Source organism: Rhinoraja longicauda, chromosome 28 (assembly GCF_053455715.1).
Source record: "Rhinoraja longicauda isolate Sanriku21f chromosome 28, sRhiLon1.1, whole genome shotgun sequence".
NCBI classification, from domain to species: Eukaryota; Metazoa; Chordata; class Chondrichthyes; order Rajiformes; family Arhynchobatidae; genus Rhinoraja; species Rhinoraja longicauda.
In genome coordinates, this window is record NC_135980.1 from 18,329,495 (window position 1) to 18,353,043 (window position 23,549).

At 45.1% G+C, this 23,549-nt stretch overlaps 1 protein-coding gene across 7 annotated transcripts in view; it reads right to left on the reverse strand.

Moving 5' to 3' along the window:
- Positions 1 to 706: 706 nt before the first annotated feature.
- gatad2ab (GATA zinc finger domain containing 2Ab) overlaps positions 707 to 23,549 on the reverse strand; it is a 100,468-nt gene continuing 77,625 nt past the window's right edge. For 6 of the 7 annotated variants that reach the window (XM_078424275.1, XM_078424273.1, XM_078424272.1 and 3 more), the window contains 7 exons: positions 12,893 to 13,024; positions 11,148 to 11,339; positions 8,611 to 8,884; positions 3,913 to 4,115; positions 2,984 to 3,079; positions 2,130 to 2,307; positions 707 to 840 (listed from right to left, as the gene is read on the reverse strand). In XM_078424275.1, the coding sequence (XP_078280401.1) occupies positions 710 to 840; positions 2,130 to 2,307; positions 2,984 to 3,079; positions 3,913 to 4,115; positions 8,611 to 8,884; positions 11,148 to 11,339; positions 12,893 to 13,024 (1,206 nt within the window). In that variant the 3' untranslated portion in view covers positions 707 to 709. The remainder of the gene's footprint in view (positions 841 to 2,129; positions 2,308 to 2,983; positions 3,080 to 3,912; positions 4,116 to 8,610; positions 8,885 to 11,147; positions 11,340 to 12,892; positions 13,025 to 23,549) is intronic. The other variant, XM_078424276.1, reaches the window with a different exon arrangement.

Genomic DNA, 23,549 nt, shown 5'->3' on the forward strand with positions numbered 1-23,549 from the left:
ATTCCAACTGAAGAGTCAGGCTGCTCGGTACGTGGGAAGGTTGGGGGTAATTCCCAAAGGAATTACATGGTTTGTTTAAGAGCAATTATATAAGCATGGTATGGAGGTGGAAGATGGGAGATGTCTTTACATCTGATATATCGTGCGAGGGGACACACAAGATCAACAAGGTTCAGTCCCCGAGACACCTGGTGCCTCTGCTGCTGTGAATCGACGCTCCCAACTAACCAAATGAGCACTCGGCCCTACCCCTCGCACCGAGTATAACGCTTGCCCTCAGGCGGAGAGGAGGCATCCCTTCCCTGCCCATTAGAGGAGCACAGGTACTCTAGAATACAAGATCTTCATTGGTTTCAAATGTGCAATGAAGTGAAAAACAGACGTGGGGGCATTAAAGATATACACTCACGCACAGGCGCCGAGAAACAGCAAGGAGAAAGGATCTCTTCTCCACCTACAGCTTTCCTTGTAATCTGGCAAGATGAAAGCCATTTCTAACTGGTCACGTTGTACCATTTGTTTTGTGCAAGAACAATGCTCAAAATGCCAAGAAATGCAGGTTGCATTCTAAACGAGTACGGGGAACGGCCTGGGTCACCCGAGCCTCATACCTTTGACCGATGGACTGCCCGGCTGTCACGGGGTACAGAATGATGGCCGCCATCTCTCAAAGTTTCTCTCTACCCCTCCCACCCACCCACCACTGCATCTATTTCCATGTGGAGGCTGAGTGACTGATGGATCGTGAAGGGATCATGTCCAGGAGATACTCGCGTTGACGATCCATCGTCGAGGTCTTGTGGCCCGATAGGTTGGGGCTAACATAAGCCATCGTCACCCCTGGAAACAAAAAATAACATTAGCAATGCCTTGCGCTTCCAGCCTGTTCCCAGTAACAATAAGCACCCAGGATCTCTGGACTCCAAAACATTCACACCCAGTTCAAAACTGGCACACCGGTAGGAATTTCTCATCTTCTCACTTCACTCCACCTTAGCAACTCTCTTTCTCGACAAGTACAAGACGCATCTCATTTAGGGGAATGGAGAGGATCGTCGTGTGCTGGTGAGGGAAGGATGGTTAGAGGAGGCAGGGTGTTTAAGAAATACAGCTAGGTGGGCGATGGGGAAAGGTTAGGGAAGAATGGGTGGTGGGATTAAGGGAAGAATGAATGGAGGGGGTTTAGGATAGGGAGGTGGATGTGTGGGTAGTGTAGGTTGTTGAGGCAAGAGTGGGTAGAGGCAGCAGGGGGTTTGAGGAAAAACCGGTGGGATGTGTTGGGGGAAGGTTAGGGAAAAATGCGTGGAGGGGGCAGGGGGTTTAGAAAGTGCAGGTGGGAAGAGGGGTTGCTACGGCTCAGGAAAGGTAGGTGCAGGGGCTGGCGGGGTTTAAGGGAAAATGGTGGAGGGATTTAGGACGGGCAGGCCGGGGTGGGAACAGTGTGGGTTGGTGAGGGAATAGTTGATGAAAGAGGCTGGATGTTATTAGAGAGTGGGTGGAGGGGGATAGGGGTGGAGAAAACAGGGGAAAAGTGGATGGAGGGTGGAAATTGTAGGGGTTAGAGTGGGTGAAGTGTGAACTGTTTAGGAAAGGGAAGGAGTGGGGGAAAGTTATGTCATAAGTGATTGGAGCAGATAGGAGCAGGTTATGTCATAAGTGATAGGACCATTCGGTCCCTCATGCCTACTCCGCCATTCAATCACGGCTGATCTATCTCTCCTAACCCCATTCCCTGCCTTCGCCCCATAACACCTGACACCCGTACTAATCAAGAATCTATCTCTGCCTTAAAATTATCCATTTTGGCCTCCACAGCCTTCTGTGACAAAGAATTCCAGATTCCCCACCCTCTGACTAAAGAAATTCCTCCCTCATCTTCTTCCTAAAGGAACATCTTTTAATTCTGACGCACATCCTCTGCATCCAAGAAGGAAGGGAAGAGTGGGTGGAGGGTTTAGGAAGAGGAGGAAGGGATGGGGTAGGGGAAGAGTGAGTGGAGGGTTTAGGAAGGGCGGAAGGAGGGTATGGGTGGGGAAAAGAGTGGGTGGAGGGGAGTTAGCAAGGGGGGGTTAGGTGTGGTGGTAGGTTAGGGTGACCGGCCAGCCCGAGGCGATAACTACATAGCTTACCTGTGTTGGAGATCTGCTTCCTCCAGGCTGTGGTGTTGCCTTTCCCCCCGGCTCTCTCGCCGTGCTTGCCCTGCCTGCTGATGAGAGACACATTCTGCATCTGAGATGACTGGCTAAACGTGTGCAGCACTCCCCGGGCTGTGGTTGACTGAGGCCCTCGAGACAGCTGGCTGGAGCTCTGCAACATGACATTCAAGAGTCAAATGTAAATGAATGGACCTTTCCCTTCAAATGTTGGCTCTTCATGCCACATTCCAACATTCAAACACACTTTCATTACTGAAAAGAAATGGATTCTGGAGAAAGTTAGCAACTTTCATACTGAACACCAAGGGTGGAAGGAAGGATGTGCAGTTCAGTGCGCAATGGGTTGCATGGCAAGTTACACTCTCTTCTATTTCGCAAAGAGCAAACTGCTGCAGCCCTGAAATATTAAAACTGGGCTATTATTCCCCAGTGTTTTGAGAGTTATATAAAAAGTGCAATGCTTTGCACAGTGGCGCAGATGATAGAGCCGCTGCCTCATAGCGTCAGAGACCTCGGTTAGACCCTGAACTCGGATGCTGTCTGTGTGGAGTTTGCAAGTTCTATATGACCATATGGGTTTCCTCCAGATGTTCCGGTTTCCAACATGCCAAAGATGTGTGGGTTTGTAGGTTAATCTGTAAATTGCCCCTAATGTTGGGAGTGAATGAGAACGTGGGATAACATAGAACTAGTGTGAATGGATTATCGATGGTCAGCATGGGCTCGATGGGTTGAACTGCCTGTTTCCATGCTGTATATTTCAATCAATCGAAGCGAAGCCAATTAACACGCTTTAAAATACAAAGATAAATTTAGATGCTACTTGCCTTCCATACCTGCTTCAACGTATGGTGTTGACCTGCAGAGTCTTGCTTGCTCTGTACAGTGGAAGTTGTCTGCTGCAGTATCCGCTGTTCAATCTCCTGCAAAGTAAAATGCATTGTCTGTCCTTTCTGCACCATAACCCAACTCCTTTCTACTAAACTTCAGGCAGATGTCTGGCTCAAAAGTCTCGGGCAACAATCCCTCCACCACTCTCCACATTACTGCAGAATAAATATCCCTTCCTATTCCTGAAGATATTTTTCTTGACTGGAATGTTAGGTCTTGGTAAGCTGAATTAATTCCTGCAAAATCACAACAATTTTTTTCTTTCAAAGAAAAAGAAATTACTCGCAAGCCAAAATTTCCAGAGAGCAAAAAGCCAAACAATTGCAGATGTTGGAAATCTAAATTAAAAACAAAAAATGCCAAAAACACTAAGCAGCTCAGGTGGTACCTGTGGGAAGAAAAACAGGGGTAACGATTCTGATTATAAAACTTACATCAGATCGGGGAAGGAGACAAAAGGAGCTTGTTAAGGTGCGGGAAGGATAGGGAATGGTGTGTCTCTACAGGGTAAAACTGAGGTGACCATGTGGATAAATTGGACAATTAAAACACCTTGTTGTACACACACATATGCAGTGCACTGGCGAGTAGAGGTCTGTCACTAACCCTGGGATGTAGCACTGATGCACTTGGGTCAGTCACTGTAGTACTGGCTGGTATAAATCTGTCAGTGCAGATCCACAATATTGTAGGGACAGGTCTCTCTTACTGTATCAGTGTTACAGACTGAACTTGGATACCAAAGTAAGTTTACATGTTAAACTGTGTGAGCAGCAATGTGCTGACTCCCAATAATTCTAGCACTGAGAATTGATGCCAGAATTCCCAGGGACTAACAGATGCTTTGTAGCTGTCAGCTGCCCACCTGTTCTTGCTGAAGAGCCTTCACAAATGCTGCTTTCAGACGATTAGTATGTTCAGCTTTCAATGCCTTCTTCTGGTTGGACGTCACACATTGTTCACACATGATAGTCCCGGTCTTTCCTTGTCTCCAGCGAGAGGTAAAATCAGTTTTACATTGAGAACAAGCATACGGTTCCTGGGCCAACGCCTGCGCGGAGGTTTTGCCTGTGAAGATGAATAGAGACAAAGTGAATCCCATATCCCTTCATACTCCCTCCTCATCCCCTCTCACTGAATAGGATGGTTATTGCAAAAGCTTCCGTTAGGCATGAAGCTTTGTAGAAATATGGTTCAGCAAAGGCTATCTCTGACATTTGCAGCTTGCATTCAAGATGCTGTTCCTCCAATTTGCGCTGGGCCTCACTCTGACAATGGAGAAGGCCGAGGACAGAAAGGTCAGTGTGGGAATGGGAGGGGGAGTTAAAGTGTTGAGCAACTGGGAATTTAGGTAGGTTTAAACGGACTGAGCTGAGGTGTTCAGCGAAACGATCGCCGAGCCTGTGCTTAGTCTCACCGATATACAGGAGTCCACACCTGGAACAGCGGATACAGTAGATGAGGTTGGAGGAGGTGCATGTGAACCTCTGCCTCACCTGGAAAAACTGTTTGGGTCCTTGGACAAAGTCGAGGGGGGAGGTAAAGGGACAGGTGTTGCATCTCCTGCGGTTGCTGGGGAAAGTACCTGGGGAGGGGGTGGTTTTGGTGGGAAGGGACAAGTTGACCAGGGAGTTGCGGGGGGAACGGTCTCTGTGAAAAGGGGTGGAGATGGGAAGATGTGGCTAGTAGTAAGATCCCATTGGAGGTGGCGAAAATGTCAGAAGATTATGTGCTCTATGTGACGGCTGATGGAGTGGAAGGTGAGGGTAAGGAGAAGGGGGACTCTGTCCCTGTTACGAATGGGGGGGGGGGGGGGGGGAGAGAGAGATAGGAGGGGGAGCAAGAGCAGAGCTGCAGGATATCGAGGAGACCCTAGTGAGGGCCTCATCTATAATGGAAGAGAGGAACCCCTGTTCCCTAAAGAATTAAGACATCTCCGATGACCTGGTATGGAACACCTCATCTTGGGCGCAGATGCGGCGTTGACAGAGAAATTGGGAGATGGGGATAGAGTCTTTACAGGAAGCAGGGTTGGAAGAAGTGTAGTCTAGATAGCTATGGGAGTCAGTGGGGTTATATTAGATGTCAATTGATAGTTTGTCTCCTGTGTTGGAGACGTTGATGTGCTGTTGATAGTTTCATTTATTATTGCCACGTGAAGCGAAGTGCAGTGAAAAGCTTTTTGTTACTTGCTATCCAGTCAGCAAAAAGACTATACATGATTAAAACTAAGCCGTCCACACTTTACAGATACAGTATAAAAGGTATAACGTTTGGTGCAAGATAAAGGCCACTAAAGTTTGATTAAAGATAGTTTGAAGGTCTCCAGTGAGGTAGATAGTTTGAAGGTCTCCAGTGAGGTCAGGACCGATATCTAGTTGGTTGGAGGACGGTTCAATTGCCTGATAACGGCTGAGAATAAACTGTCCATGAATCTGGAGGTATGCATTTTCAAACTTCTGTACCTCTTGCTTGGTGGGACAGGGGAGAAGAGAGAGAGTGACCAAAGACTGGTCCTTGATTATGCTGCTGGCCTTGCTGATGCATTAAGGTGTTGATGAAGTCAAAGGTTAACATGGAAAATAGGTGCAGGAGTAGGCCATTCGGCCTTTTCTTCGGAGCCAATGCCGCCATTCAATATGATCATGGCTGATCATCCAAAACCAGTACTCCGTTCCTGCTTTCTCCCCATACCCCTTAAAGTGTGTTCTCCCACTGGCAGCAGGTCCCTCCCATTCCTGCCGTGATGTTACAAGCAGGTGGAAATCAAGTGGTTGATGGTGAATGGATCATCTGCAAAGTGAAATACTCAACGTGGAACTGAAATGTACCGACTAGGAAAGACAAAGACTTGTGTTTGTATAGCAACTCAGAATTTTACTGTCAATTATGATTCATTTGAAGTGTAATCTGGGGTTAGTACGTCGTTGGTACATCCGCCAATCTCTGCGCAGTAAATACTCACATCCAATAATGTAATAATGGCAAATTAGCCTTAATACCAAAAGATGATTAGCAAAATTTTACAGCGGGAAGTCTGGGGATGAGGTCACTGAGGTCTCCACCCCACACTCACTGTCACACACCAGCATGCCTTTTTCATAAATTAACAGAAGGGTGGTGCTTTAAACAACTTTTCAATGAATTGTTGTACACCATACAAATTGCTTTGAAACTTCCCCAAGTACTGGCGACATTTCACCAGTGCAGGTTTAGCTGGAAATGCCCCAGGCTCTGCCACATGTGATCCACGTCACCTGGCAGCAAGGCCATGGAAGGGAGGCTGAGACCAAGGTCCCTCCTGCAGCAGAGCGTTGGGTCTGGTCCATTACTGTAGTACTCTCCCCACAATAATGTGAACAGCGCTCAGGGGTACATCCAAACACGGCAGAATTACTTCGAGATGTTATTTGCATTCTGACGGTGTGAAAAAATAATCAAAAGTTTAGGTAAACTTACCCAAACCCGATTGGTGTGAAGCTGACGGGTCAGATGCGAAGTGCATCCATGCCCCTCCACCCACACAAATCGTGCGCCATGGTCTCTGAGCTCAACACTGCATTGTACACACACAGGAGTGCTAGAATGCGAGGCAGGTGGGTTAAGTACTTCCCTACAGAAACCACCACCCACTGCAAACCACAACACTTGATAAGATCCAATGCACCCATGACATTGTTTATTACAATGACTCAAAGTGCAACCACCACAGTGCAACAGATGAGATATCCTCGTGTGCCGCACCTCTGACTTGGATCCGCTTCAACCTGCCTGCACCATTCAGGTCAATGGCAGCTGCTATCTCACTGCCTCTCCACTCTGCTCTGGACCACCTGCCTAACAGGTACCAATATGGTAGACTGCTGTTCATCGACTACAACTCAGAAACCAACACTATCATCCACTCCAAACTCTTCATCAAGCCCCAAAACACTGCTCAGTCCATCAGGGTTATAGTCATCCATGCCATCGAAAGCATCTCCATGAGACACTGGCTCAGGAAGCAAAATCTAATTATAAGGAATCCCCACCATCCGGGCCTTGTTTTTTTCTCGACGGTTCTGCTGAATGGCTTGTTTTGCAGTCTTTTCTTTTCACTATCGTGTAGAATTTATGTATAATTTATGTTCTGCTTGTTGTCCAAGTCTATGTGCCTGTGATGCTGCTGCATGCAAGTTCTTCATGGCACCTATGCCTCACCATCATTATGCATAGACAGTAAACTTGACTTGAGGCAGTGCCATACTTAACTCTTCACTGAATATGCAGCACTGCAGTCAATTCATCGGATCCATTGTTGTGGCATCATTTCGCCCTTTGTGCTGGGCTTTGATCCCAATCCTTGTGTCACTCAATGCCTTTCACATATCTGAACTGCAGCAAAATTATCCTCACCGTTTGATGTGTCACTGACTCTGGATTTAAAGGAGAGGGTAGAGTGGAAGGGTTTAAGGAGACAAAATTGTTAGGAGAGGTCCAGGGAAAATTGGAAAATGGGAAGGGGTGGAAAAGGGCATGGGCTAGAATGTGTATCTTTGTACCTGGACAGCACACCTATACACATGGTTGGCTCTGCCTAGGCAAGTCTGTATATCAGTATTAATTAGTGCGTTCCAAGCCTCTAAAATCTTACTGAAACTTCATGCAATTGGATTAGACTTCAGAGAAGTCCAGGTCAAAGTGCATGGGCCAATGGAGTTGTGTCTGAAATCTGCTGACCCTGGGAAGGGCAGCAGTTGATCCAACTTGAAGGAAACACACATAACACATGAGAAAGCCCAGTAGTCTTGACTCAAGCTGTGAAGGCAATGTCAGAGAATGGAATACACTCAGAGAAAATAGACACAAAACGATGGCTCAAATGGCCTCGTTCTGCAATCTGCTAGTTGTGTACCTTCCCAGATTTTCAACTTAAATATAAGTTGAAAAGATTCCGGAATCCAGGAATCTCATCAGCAGCAGACTTTAGAATGAGCAGTGTGGAGAAGTATTGAAAGTAGTGGGAGGTTGGGGGAGATAAGATTGGGGGAAGAGGGAAGGGTTTGGAAATATGAGGAACAGCATCAAATCATCAACTCTAACATCGGCTGCTCCAAGTTATATTCGCTTGGGTAGCTTACAACCCAACAGTATGAACATTGAATTTTACATAACTGACCTACAAACAACCCCCTTTTTCTCCCCCCTCTGTGTCTCACACCCATTTCCACTTATAATTCTTCCTCTGGCTTCACATTACGCACCTCTTCTATCCTTATCTCACATCTTTTGTCTTTTCATCTCGAATCATCTGCCAATCAAAACTCCCTCTCAACTGTACCCACCTATCACTTGCCGGCTTTGTCCCACTCCTCCTCTCCACCTCTACCACAATCAGTTGGAAAAAGGGTCCCAACCCGAAGTGTCACCTATCCATGTTTTCCAGAGATGCTGCCTGACCCGCTGAGTTGCTCCAGCAGTGTCTTTTTTTGTTGTTGCAAAGCAGCATCTACAGTTCCTTGTACCTCCTTTCTACTGGACATCTTCCTCCTGTAACCCATCATTAATGAGGTTGCGACTTTACCTTGAGTTTCTAGCAGGTTATGCACCACTTCTTCAAGTCCGACTAGGTAGATGAACTCATTATTAGCAGCACTTGGTAGGAAGTTCAGCTCGGGGGCTGGAGGTTTGGGCGGTGGAATTTCCAGCAGCGTTTTCTCCAGCTGCTTACGGAGCGCAAGCTTGGCTGCTGCCTGGCGACTGGCCGGTGAGTCGTTGGAGTTCACAACAGATGTCAATGAATTGCCGACATTTGACTGAACAGAGTTCAACGTTGAGGCTTTCATTGTACTTGAAGCCTGTAAAATAATTAGAGATTGAGGAGTGTGGAGGAGACAGTAAGTAATTAATACTAGAACAGAACAGAGCTTTTCCCCACTGTATAACGCTTCTCTTGTGGAGCATCCTCTCACTGGGGCTGTTCCAATATGGCAAAAAAGACCCTCAGCTGGCAATTAAGAGCCTCATAGTAATACTTGGGAGGTAGGTATTCTCAACAAACCAACTTTACTGCCCATTTCTAGCTGTGGTGATGTGACCCCTTCCTGAACAGCTGCAGCACACATGTTGAAGATGGGCAGATCATACTGTCAGGTAAGAATAGTGACACGGGGACCGTGAAGAAGTATCCAGCATATATCCCAGTTGGGACACTTTGCCACATAGGGGGCATTACAGATGTGTAAATCCAATTCAGCTGTAACACGAGGACTGTTACAGCTGGAAAACTGGTGCAGTGGGGACATGACCATCAAAATCTTGACCCTGCAGGTCCCTGGCACTAAAGCAACCAAGAAGTTCATAGTGACACTTGAGACCTGATAGAGCCTGGGACTTCTCTGCAGAGGAAGTGGATTTGACATTGTTCACATTGTTTTATAACATTTCAGCTAGCTCCGATACAGTGTAATGAGAAACTCACTGAAGGGAGATCTTCCAAGTGTAATGGAAAGTCATTGGTGAAATTAGGAAAGGCATACGATCGAGTATTGCACTTAAATCTCAGCACCTGGTCCTCTGATTGCAAGGTGCACCGAGAGGATGTGCGTATCACAAATCTTTCCCATGGAACAAGAGAACTGCACCATAAAACAATCTGCAGTTGAGAAGTATCTCATAGCAAATAAGGCGTTAAAAATTAGGCCATGATTTATTGATGGTTCAGTGTCTATGGCTGTCCCTGAATGAACATACCACCATGAGAATTTATTGGCTCTATCATCTCAACTTAATTATTTGATTCCAAGTGAACACTTAGAGCACGTACTGATCAGTGAGTTACCCACCTGTAACATCAATTTGCTGTCTCTCTCCACAAACACTGGGAATTTTCTTTAATCTGACTCATCAAAGGCATTTTGAGGCTCCTTTTAGCCATTCTAGTTCCCACAGGATCTTTCCTCCTTTCTTTACATTTCTCCAAGGCCATGTCTGATTCCAACGTCTTAAACCGCACAGGTGAATAACCTGCTCATGTTTTGTGTGCTTGGAACCAAAGGTGCTTTATTCTGCAGTTATGGGTTGTAATGTTGCAACTTTACAAAACACTGGTCACGCAGCACTTGACAGTACTGTGTAGTGACTTGTTACCACATGGAGGAAGGATGTGAGGCTCTGAACAGGTTTCAAAGTGACTGGATTCACCAGGATATTAGAAACAAAGAACTGCAGATACTGGTTAATACACAAAAGGACACAAAGTCAAAAGACAAGAACAAAGGACTCTTCAGAGTCTGAAGGGGGATCTCGACCCAAAATGTCATCCATCCTGTTCTCCAGAGATGCTGCCTGACCTGCTGAGTTACTCCAGCACTTTGTGTCCTTCACCAGAATATTGCCTGGATTGGAGAACTTTAGTTATGAGGAGAAATTGCACAGATAAGACAGGCCTGGCTTGTTTTTTGAAGGAGGCTGGGGGTGATCTATGTAGTATAAAAAATTGAGAGGCATAGATAAGAGTAAATAATTAAAGTGCCTTTTCCCATCATAGGGATATCAAAGACAATAGGACATTGCTTTAAGATAGGAAGGAGATTTAAAGGGGTTCTGAGGGGCATCTTATTTTGCACAATGGTTGATATCTGGGATAAACAGGCAAAAAAGGTGGTGAAATCATACAATTACTGTATTTATGAGACATTTAGACAGATCCTTAAATAAACAAGGCACAGAGTGAAACAGTGTAAGGAGTATAAAGGTTGGTATAGATATGGTGGGCCGAATGAACTTTATGAACCTTAGGTATGCTTTACTTGGTTTTCTTTGAGCTAATGGCACGTGAAAACAATGGTAATATTCCATAACACAGAAACAACATCCTTCAGTACAAAAATTCTCACACTTCTGAGGTTTCCATTGTGATTGTATGTAATCTCAAGACGGGTTTGTATTAAAATCAAAAGGTATACTCCTGCTCCCACTTCATTTCACTCTTAATCAAAACTCATGAACTCTTCCACCCCTACCTATTCTTGCTGTCCATATTCTGCATCACCTCCCCTCACCCCACATCATACTCCAGCATGGGTGTCTGCAGGATTCTGCTCCCTCCTGGCAACTTACCTGTGGAATGTTGACGAGCAGGCTGGTGTTGGGGACATTGGCCACACGGATCAGTCCCTGCTGTAGAACCCTCTGGCCCTGGATTTGGACTGCACTGGGCACTGATGCGCGGGGAGCCATCAGCAGGGGAGGTGGGGCAGTGCTGGCATGTTGTCTGATGGTGTGAATTTGCTGGGAAGAAACAGACATCGGCTGACAGAATGGGGCAACGATGGACAGAACGTGTGACAGGGATGGGTGAAATGAAAGCAAGGCAGGAAATAAAAGGGAGAGGTTATTCAGAATTCATGCAAGGTACATTTCACTACAGCGCAGCCAGACAGATACAGGCAATTAGGTCAAAAAATGAGGGAGATCACAATTCTGTACATTAATGTTGACAAATGCATAGTCCCCATATAGTTTATAAGAAAAACATGCAAAAATCAATTAAAAACAGGAGAGTGAGAGAGGGGATGGCGAGATGTGCATGGCAGGGTGAACTTTTCTCCCACCCATTGCATTCATAGATATTAAATACACATGCACAGCTGATGTTTAGGAACTTATACACAGAAAGTTATACACAGTATCTCACAGTAATACTGAGTTTAATATTAGAATAGTAGCTCTATGTACTCAAGATCATTTCACAAACCACAAGCAGGCAGTTTATGACATCAAGTTCATAATTTATGATGTTATTTTTAACCTGGGTCACATTCCTCCATTTGGACACATTTTATAGACATCTGATGCCCAGTCACTACACAAAGAAAGATTGATTGAGGTGATATTTTGTTCCGAGCAGTTAAAGTGGAGGTTGAGTATGGATATTGACACCAAGCGTAGTTCGTGTATTTATGAACAAGCATTGGGTTTAGAAAGGATGACATTCCGATATGATCACTTTGAAACGCTGCTATGCTATTTGGTTTAATCAACATATTAGTGCATGCACAGAGAATTGAGAACAAATCTACGAAACACCACCACTAGTTTAGTGCTTAAATGGTCTCTCTGGATCTGAATGAACTTTTTCAAAAAGTGTTAATTTGTGGATTATATCATATATCATATCATATCATATATATACACAGCCGGAAACAGGCCTTTTCGGCCCACCAAGTCCGTGCCGCCCAGCGATCCCCGTACATTAACACTATCCTACACCCACTAGGGACAATTTTTACATTTACCCAGCCAATTAACCTACATACCTGATTAAACAACTCTGGGAAGACAACACTCACGGCCCATCTCGAAGGTTTTGACTCAACCACTTATTCTGAGGGTTACCCGAGTCCCAATCTGTTTATTAAAAATTTAATTCGCTTTTGATTTCCCAAGAGAAGTTGATCTCAAACAATTTATTAAAATAAAGCTGTGGTTTGATTCACTGGTGCGTTCATCAATTTGCTGCATGCAGAATGGACGCTCTAATTCCTTAATGTATGATAATGTGATCCATTGAATACGGGGCAACTATTTTGCCAGGATATTACAAAGTGCAATGTAAATTCACGTTTGTCATCTCCCAACCTAGCCGCTGGACCCATTTCTGCATTGGACCCTGCAAGATGTGAAAGAACATAGAACAGTACAATACAAGAACAGGCTCCTCAGCCCACAATGTCTGTGCAGGACATGATGCCAATACCATCTCTTATCTACTTGCACATAATTATCTATCTGCACATAACGTGCATTTATTGGCAACTATATCTCAATAACTCAATATTTTCAATCTGTAGTCAGACACTTACCGGGGCTCCTCTCACTAATGGTGGCATCACAATCTGTGGGTTCTGCTGCGATCCAATCTTTGAGATCCCTTGTTGAACACCGCGAACCAATGGTGGTGGGATTACTGTACCCACTGCACGGGCAGTGGTTACCTGCAAGACAGGAGCACATATTTAGAAATACCTTCCAACTACAACAACCATATGATTATGCTGCCTGTCCCCACAATATTACTGCCAATATATTCCACCATGCCAATAGACAATAGGTGCAGGAGTAGGCCATTCAGCCCTTCGAGCCAGCACCGCCATTCAATGCGATCATGGCTGATCACTCTCAATCAGTACCCCGTTCCTGCCTTCTCCCCATACCCCCTCACTCCGCTATCCTTAAGAGCTCTATCCAGCTCTCTCTTGAAAGCATCCAACGAACTGGCCTCCACTGCCTTCTGAGGCAGAGAATTCCACACCTTCACCACTCTCTGACTGAAAAAGTTCTTCATCTCCGTTCTAAATGGCTTACCCCTTATTCTTAAACTGTGGCCCCTTGTTCTGGACTCCCCCAACATTGGAAACATGTTTCCTGCCTCTAATGTGTCCAATCCCCTAATTATCTTATATGTTTCAATAAGATCCCCCCTCATTCTTCTAAATGCCGACGTTGACCAGGATTTAACTTTTATGGATCCCTTTCAATCTCTACACCTTTCCCTCAAGGAGTCATTACTGGGCGACAGGCTCGGCATTGAATGCCACCAAGCTGCTACTGCACCTTTCTCACATTCAAGTTCATTCATGCACCAGTCTAAAGACCTACACACAAGGAATACCAGGACACAGCCACAATGCCCCACCAGATAACTCTACCATTAAGATATTGGGACTTTCATTGGGTCTTCCATCCCAACTGTGTTTTTCTCCCCATTGTTCATTATATCTTGATGTTTTTTGTACACAAGAATCTACTTCTGTCCTAAATACACACAATAATTCAGCATTACAGCCGACAGAATAAGTGAAGACATTTGGCATCTCTTTCACTTTCATCTGAGTGTATGCCTCTGGTTCATGCTGCTTTAGTAAGGTGAAAACAGCTATTCAACAATGACTGAATCATTGACTGATAGATGAACAGTTTTCAAAGTGGTTTTCAAAGTGTAGGAGGAACAAATACTACAGCATGGTAAACAATGTAACTTAAGACAGACAAACTTCTGATAATTACTAGTTGCTACTGCAGGTATTTATTCACAAAATGCTGGAGGAACTCAGCAGGTCAGGCAGCATCTCTGGAGAGAAGGAATGGGTGACGTTTCAGGTCAAGATCCTTCTTCAGTCTGAAGAAGGGTCTCGACCCGAAACGTCACCCATTCCTTCTCTCCAGAGATGCTGCCTGACCTGCTGAGTTACTCCAGCATTTTGTGAATAAATACCTTCGATTTGTACCGGCATCTGCAGTTATTTTCTTACACTGCCAGTTGCTACTGCAGAGCATGAAAAGGAAGGAATAAGGAAACAAGTTAAGTCAGGATTTTCCAAAGCCCTTACAAGGAGTTGAGCCCTTGAACTGTAAAATGGCAAACAATACGACTCGATTATTAATGAAAGGAGGGAGACAGAAACCAGGAACTACAGGCTTTCTTACATCTTCAGTTTGAGGGAATATATTAAAATCAGAAACACTAAAGGATCAGTACAAACCATGAATGCAACTTAATTAAGCTAGCTGAACCTTTTGCAAGCAGTCAGTATGATAGTGGATATGGATGTTGCAGATACAGACTTGCAGAAAAGTTTGGAGAATTCATGGAAGCGTACAGCATTGTGATGGGTCCATAAGGCCCATGTCACTGTCTTCACTCTCTGTAATCTTGTATTCAACTAATATTCTAAATCACACATCACCTCTTGCTTCCAATCTCACTTCAGTTTCCAGTCCAGCAACGCTCAAATCCCTCCGTTTCTCCGAATGCTGCACATCTCCAGTTCTTTGGGAACTCCAGCTGCAACCTGTGCCCCCAACTATCCCACCATCCACCTCTAATGGATCCGTCTTTAGCTGGCCTGAAGTTCCAGCATTACCTCCTTCACCTTCACTGACCCTGCCCGTCCTCTAAGATGCTTCTTAAAACTTACCTTTGAATCGTTCGTCCTACTGTCTCGCAAAAATCTGTCAATATTTATCTAATGGAGTTCATGTGGAGAGGAATAGAACACTAATTAAAGATACTTGAAATTGCAGTTGTAGTTTGGGAGTTGCAGTATTGCTCATTGTATCTCCCTAGGGAAAATGCTAAAGGAAGATATCTATTCATAGTTTACACATCCCTGCATGTCCCCAAGTTTTTACAGGCAATGCCATACTTTATTACCCATGGGCATTATGGTCAGCAAGATCCCAAAAGTTACAAGGAAAGGCTAACCTTTCCAGGTTGATCTTTATTCTAATTCCTTGATTTTTGTCAGGGAATAATGATTGAGAAGGTCAGGGAATCGCTCTTCTTTCAACAGTAGCTTGGGATCACTGTTATCCACATGAGAGGGTGACGCAGCCTCTGTTTAACTTTACCACAGACAGCACAGTATTACGTTAGAATGAACATTATATTATGTGCTAACTCTCGAGGTCGAGATGTGAATCATCCACTTTACAGATTAAACTATTTTACCTGCACGTGAACCATATCCCTCCATTTCTTACATACCAATGTACCTATCTAAAAGCATTTTCCATGCCACTATTGTGTCTACCTCCACTATCTTCACTCCCCCACCACCTAGCAGCATGTTCCAGGCAACCACCACTCTCTGTGCAAAACACTTGCCCCAATTTCCAGCTTAGCTGAGAGGGATGAATGTTGATTTCATTAAGTTATAATTCAACAACTTTTGGTGCATCATGCCTAAACAGACACTGTTATGGCCAGGCATTTCAGGACTCTCAAGCACTGCCATGGCCATGACCTATTTCTGATCCCATAATGTAAAGGCAGACACAAGCAGCCCCACTAAACCCTCACTCATTCAGGAAAGTCCTGACAGCAATTTAAAATAGAAACAATCCTTTCTTGTCTCATATCTGCTGACACAGATCAGTTACAGCAGTGGAACTGAGATTAGGAGCTCAGCAGAGATCAGACTGAGATTGTCTCGGTTCCTTAGCTCAGATTGACGAACCCCAGTAAATGATCCACTCCCTTCCAGCCACGTTGTGACATCCCTTCATTCATCCACTCGTTTCCAAAATGCTTCGACAGTGGTGGATCTTTACACTTTAACATCGGTTACTTTCTACCTTTATCACCATTATTTTGCATCTCTGCCACTCAATTACTATCAAATCATTGCTAGGATGTTGCCCTTAGCGTTTATACTTTCACTATTTGTCAGATTTAACAATCAAAGAACCATCACCAGCCTATTTATTTCCCCCTTTCTGTCATAGATGGGAACCTGACACGTGTCTCCTCTGTGTCCCATAGTTCTGCTCTCGCTCCCCCTCCCCCCAGACACAAGGACAGTTTCCTTGGTTCTCACCTTTCACCCACCAGCATCCGCATCCAACACATCATCCACTGACATTTCCATCACCTCCACTTTGGCGGCAAGAACAGGAAAGCAGAGTATTACCTGAATGGTGGCCAATTAGGAAAAGGGGAGATGCAACGTGACCTGGGTGTCATGGTGCACCAGTCATTGAAAGCAAGCGTGCAGGTGCAGCAGGCAGTGAAGAAAGCGAATGGTATGTTGGCATTCATAGCAAGAGGATTTGAGTATAGGAGCAGGGAGGTTCTGCTGCAGTTGTACAGGGCCTTGGTGAGACCGCACCTGGAGTATTGTGTACAGTTTTGGTCTCCTAATCTGAGGAAAGACATTCTAGCCTTAGAGGGTGTACAGAGAAGGTTCACCAGATTGATCCCTGGAATGGCAGGACTTTCATATGAAGAAAGACTGGATAGACTAGGCTTATACTTGCTGGAATTTAGAAGACTGAGGGGGGACCTTATAGAAATATATAAAATTCTTAAGGGGTTGGAGTGGCTAGATGCGGGAAGATTGTTCCCGATGTTGGGGAAGTCCAGAACCAGGGGTCACAGCTTAAGGATAAGGGGGAAGTCTTTTAGGACCGAGATGAGAAAACATTTCTTCACACAGAGAGTGGTGAGTCTGTGGAATTCTCTGCCACAGAAGGTAGTTGAGGCCAGTTTATTGGCTATATTTAAGAGGGAGTTAGATGTGGCCCTTGTGGCTAAAGGGATCAGGGGGTATGGAGAGAAGGCAGGTACAGGTTACTGAGCTGGATGATCAGCCATGATCATATTGAATGGCGGTGCAGGCTCGAAGGGCAGAATGGCCTACTCCTGCACCTATTTTCTATGTGATCCTACCACTAATCACATCTTCCCATCTCCATTTCTTTCCACCATCAAGACTACTCCACAACTCCTTGGTTCATTCAGCCCATCCAAACTACCCCCACCCCAGGTACGTTCCCCAGCAACTGCAGGAGATGCAAAACCTGCCCTTATACCTCCTCTCTTAACTCCATCCAGGGACCCTGACAGTTCTTCCAGGTGAGGCAAGATTCACATGCACCTCCTCTGACATCCTCTCCTGCATGAGATAGACACAAAGACACAAAGCAAACTCAGTGGGTCAGCCACAATATCTGATGAAAAAGGATGGGTGATGTTTCAGGTCCCAGCCCTTCTTCAGGCTGAAAGTAGGTGGTGGGGGTGGGTGAAGAGCTAGAGACCAGAAAAGGCCAGGACCAATCAGGGCCAGCCATCCAGTGTTCACGATTTTGACTCCTGTACATCAGTGAGATAAAGCATAGACTTGGCGACCGTTTCGTTGATCACTTACGCTGGGTCCGCCGAGGTCTATTGGATCCCCCGATTGCTAACCATTTTAACTCTCTATCCCATTTCCATACTGACCTTTCTGTATTGGGCCTTCTCAATTGCCAGAGTGAGGCCACATGCAAATTGGAGGAACTGCTCCTCATATTTTACTTGGCTAGCTTACAACCCTATGAACATACGGTATTCTCTGGTATGTACATTGAATTCTCAAGAAGAGTCTCGACTCGAAACGTCACCCAGGCCTTCTCTCCAGAGATGTTACCTATCCCGCTGAGTTGCACCAGCATTTTGTGTCTATCTTCAGTTTAAACCAGCATCTGCAGTTCCTTCATACACATTGAATTCTCTAATTTTAGGTAACTGAAATAAACACTCCCCTCCCCCCTTTGTCCATTAAAAGTTGGTTAACCAGTTCCACAGTTTGCAACGATATATCCCTCTTGGGATCATTCCATCCCTAGCCAACAATCGGCCTATCGAAACCATCCTGCCTGATGTCATGTTTCCAGCCCTGATTTGTCCTGGTCTTTTCTTGCTTCCAGTTCCTCCGCCTGCAATCAGTCTGAAGAAGGGTCCCAACCCGAAATGTCCCCTATCCATTTTCTCCAGAGATGCCATCTGACCCCCTGAGTTACTCCAGCATTTTGTTTCTATCTTTGGTATAAACCGCATCTCAGTTCATTTTTATTAGTATTTATTTGCTACACCTGCACATAGTGGTGCTATTTTTGCATCGTACAAGCTTCCTTTGAATTTCGTCCTATAGAAGAATCATTGAGCCATGAAGTAGTCTGTTTTTCTCTCTTTAAGTACCACTTTACAAGATGAACACTTCAAGCATTTGTTTTTTCATCTTATGCACTTACCTTGGAGATTTGTACAATCCGATTACTTGAACCCTTACAACTGATAAAGAGCTTTACATTCCAGGGACAGCGTTTCGCCCACAACCATGGGTGTCTAGCAGGGTACTGGTACAATGATGGGCTGGTGTATGAACTGATGCACACCAATGGACACAAGCATGACTTGCCACCAATACCAGATAAAATGTAGGGAATGCAAGAAAAAATAGTCAGCCTGAAACTAAAAATGAAAACAAATCATTGTTTTGGTGAAAGTATAAAAGGCGCTGTTGCAAAATATTTGACATTAAAACTGAGGGAAAACTGAGTTAAAAGTGAAAATGAAGCCTTTGAACACCTGTAGAATAATTTTAGGCCAAAAGAATATCCTAGCCTTGCCTATCACAGTATTGTTTACCTTGACAAACCATGTTCAGTAACACATGACATAGGTTAAAAAGCGAGATCAAACAGGTGCGATGGTTAGGAAATATCCGCAAGTGATAATTTTCACCACTTCAATCTGTTTTCTCCTGCAGAAGTTAGATTAGTGATGCATAATTGCAGAAACTAGAACACAAAATCAGAGGATTCGTCCGGGGGTAATATGGAAATTAGCTTTGGTGGCAGCCCTAGATGTAATTTCTACCATTTTTCCACCATTGCACTTATTCGCATGATGAATTCCATTTCCCCATTTTCCAGAGCCGAAGAGAGTCATAATATTCTCTGATCAACCCGAGAGGAAAGTCACTTCAATTCTAAACATTAGTTAGAAATTACATCCAGGGTTGCCACTAAATCTAATTTCCATATCACCCCTGAAATAATCCTCTCTGGTTAGTCTGCATTCAGTACCACGGTCTGCATTCATTACTTCAGATTACCACCTGCACTCACCACGATATTGCTAAATTAACTCTCAATGCACAATGCAAGATTAGAAAAGTGCAGCATACTTCTGCACGATACAGTGAGGAAACTGCTAAAATTTACTGGAATTACATGAAATTCCGATAACATTGTGCCCATGGGTTACAATACACACAGAGGAAAGGTTAATGATTGCTGCCCTTGTGTTTTCAGATTTTGATGATTAAGCATCTTTCCACTTTATTGTTCCAGCAAGGAATTACAGCCTTGCAATGTCTCCATGATTTCTCTAGCAGCAGTGGGGTTTTGTGGCAATGCCAGTGTCTGATCTCAGACCATCGTGAGCTTGGTCCTGTAATCCAAGTCCTGTCAATGAACCTGTCTCCCAGCTATCTCATTGACCTCCTTCAGCCAGCCGGGTTTACCTTGATTCCAGTATTCTCACAGCACGTCCCCACCCAACCTCCACCTTCAATGTTCAACCCAAAACCTGGCAAGGCCCGAGTTCTACACTGACCTGGAAGTTGGGTTTGCCAGTGGGAACATGCAGCGTTCCCCGTACCAGCGGGGGTGGGGTGGCCATGGCAGTGCCTGTCGAGACAGCAGGCTGGGAAGAGAATATTAGAAAGCACAAACACACATGAGAAAGCCGAGGAACACAAGAAATGCAAAATACTGCCCATTTGAAGAGATATTCTGTTGAAACCACACAAGCCAATAAGACTGCCAATTAGGACAGGCTAGCTGTGAAAAGGCAACACATCCATCTTCTAATCACAGCAACCTTTATTCCTGTCTACCTGGATCTTTGTCATGTCATACCATCTTTATGGTTCCTTGCACTGACACCTCCAACAATCTCAAGTCTGAACCATATCTGAGAACTGTTGAGAGTTTCTTCATGCAGAGACCTGATTCAAACGCAGGCACCAAGGACAGGAGTTCTGCTCACTGTCCCACACACAATCTACAGATTTTAATCGTGGAGTCACACTTGCTCACCCATTTTCCTTTCAGCCACCATATAGCTAACCAGAGGAAGGTGGGAAAGATACAAGGCTGTGCAAACATCTACAAGAGATCTGCCACGAAGCAGCACCTCAACCAGGACTCAAAATAGAGAAGAAACATCTGCTTTGCCACTTAGTTGGTAATTCACTTACTTTCCGAATCTGAGATCTTTCTCTAAGAACAAATTCCTCGCCATTAAATCATCTTTGTGCTTTCCTTTCTTCAAGAATTTTTACTCTTGATCATTTTCTTTTATTTTGAAAAAAAGAGAAACTTGTGACCATATCGCCAAAACTCTGAACTGATTTACAATTCTTCCATCAAGCCCCCACACCACCTTCATACACGGTATAGGTGAGCACAAAATACTTCAAAGGTCATGCCACTTACAAATGCTACATCCTACATTCATTTGACAAAAAAAAGCTATGGGCAAAATCAGGACGGAGTGGTGAATTTCTCAATCCACAAGGTTCCCGAGAAAATAATAATGAACCAAGTAACTTATTGTTCCTCCTTCTACTTGATCACCTCCACCAATATGTTGCAATTCTCCTCACCTTGGAGCTGAACAGAGAACCATTTTGAAGAATTGCTTGCAGAATTCATTCCACATTAGACATTTAGATGACAGAGGATCAGTCTGCCTTAAGATTACAGAGGGAAGCAGTATTCAAGGAAAAACTAGCTAAAAAGTTAGAATTTTTGTACTGTTTGCATAATTTATGCCAAGCATCTTTCACATTAACAAGGTCATTAAATTGATTTAAAAGGCTGGTGTTTAGAACCAGATACCTCTTCAAACGTTTCATATGGAGCTTGAGCAAATCTGGGGAAGGTTCATAAGGCAGTAGCCAGCAGTGCAAGTAAACAAATGGACAACTTAAAACTATTTAAATAGGCAGCCAACCTCTGGGCTTTTACAACAAGCATTCCATCATAAAATTGACAAAATTCAAGCTTCTGCTAAGATTTCAGGGGGTTGAAATTCCCTCCTGATTCCCCTCATTATGTTCGCCCTCCACTGCATATCTCCTGCTGGGGGATCAAGAATAGAGGACTCCATATGCAACAGCCATTCTTTGTGACACAAGTATTGCCATGCTGTGCAATGTTACAATCAAGCCCACTGCTGCCCTCCAATCTTCGCAACATTTCCGAGTTTTTAGAAGTATGTTGCATTGAAGGGAGCACAATGCTGGCAACTTGGGAAGAGTTTCCTCTTCCCCAAGTCTATGATTACCAAGGCCAACTGCAATATTCCACCATTCCAACATCATCCCAGATAAAAACAACTAACATTCACATCTGAGGAGGAGTTGGCTGCGCCTAACGGCTGCGGCTCTCTGGCAGTCTGTTTGTCTTTTTTTTTTGTCTTTTTTTTTGTCGGTGTTGGGATGGTTTTTGTTTCTGTTTTTGGCTGTGTATGTGTGGGGGGGGGGGGGGGGGGTGAGTGTGTTGGGGGGGGCGCGGGGGAAACCTTTCTTTTATTAGGTCTCTTCCCCGGGGCGCAGCTCGCCCGCGGGGCCTTCCATCGCCTGGCGCGGCTCGGCAGCTGGACTTAACATTGCCGGCGCGGCTCGGCCGTGGGACGTTTCAGTGCCCGGTGCGGCACGGCCGCGGGACGTTTCAGTGCCCGGTGCTGCTCGGCTGCGGGACTTAACATCGCCGGCGTGGCTCGGCTGCGGGACTTAACATCGCCGGCGCGGCTCGGCTGCGGGACGTTTCAGTGCCCGGTGCGGCTCGGCCGCGGCACGTTTCAGTGCCCGGTGCGGCTCGGCCGCGGGACTTAACATCGCCGGCGCGGCTCGGCTGTGGGACGTTTCAGTGCCCAGTGCGGCTCGGCCGCGGGACGTTTCGGTGCCCGGTGCGGCTCGGCCGCTGGACTTAACATCGCCCGGTGCGGCCGCGGGACGTTTCGGTGCCCGGGGTGGCTCGGCCGGGGGGCCTTCCATCCCCTTGCGGGGGCTGTGCGTGTCGGTTGCCTCGGTAGGGGTCGAGCTGTCTGTCCGTGGGTGCGGGGGGAGGAGAGGGGAAGTTTTGTTGCCTCCATCACAGTGAGGGGGTGTTTGGAGTCACTGTGATGGATGTTTGTGTTGGGGTCGTGTGTCCTGTGTTCTTTTCTTTTTTTGCTGTGACTGCTGAAATTTCGTTCGGTGTTGTGCCGAGTGACAATAAAGTTTTGTTATGTTATCTGTGTGGATGGCCACATTTTGCTATGAATGAGGCCTTCTATGTTTTCAAAAATATATATTTTTTGATTGGTTTAATTTTATTTAAGCAAAGATTACAGAATCAAGGCAGGCAAATACAGTTGAGGGTCAGGTGCGAATTGAACAGCAGGCCAACATGACCATAATCCACAGCACAATGATAGTGTGCTGAGCTGATTGGTACAAAATGGCTGTGCTACTAAACTGTGCCGCCAGAGGGCAGTTATTCACTTCAAAATAAAAGGTTCACAGATCTGACCTCATCCTTATGTGCAAGTCAATTCTAAAATTTGATCCAGCAGAGGTTTTACTGGTAGTAAGCATCACAGAAATGTGTCTGAAATCACTTTAAAGGTATGTGCAAACAACCCACAATTTTTTTGAGAAAGTTGGAAAACTTGCTTATTAACAAGAGGGCTGGCATTACAGATCAGAATCAAACAATAGACTTATTTTAGATTCCAGAAAATAATTTCGAAATCAAATGTCAGTAACGATGCAAAATGGAGGGACAATACCACTGCTTAAATACAGGGGAAGGGGGTGGTCTCACCGTGATCCGTTCCAGCGACATGAATTCTGTACAGGAGACCCTTAAGACTCATCAGCCTGAGTTGATGTTGCAGGCCATGAATTTCCTCCCAATCCATCTGTCATGGATGGATTTTCACCAGCTTTCTACTGTCTTTTCTGTCATATACTTACCTCATTTCCTTTTAAAGCACCTGGACAACTTGCCTGAGCAGCGTTCTATTTTCCTGAATGCTGTGTTCATCTTGACTGAGGAACTGCACCTCTCAGCATTTATGTCTTTTTAGGTGCTTGTGTTTTGTTATGGTTTGACTCAACATAATGCACTTTGAGAGAAATA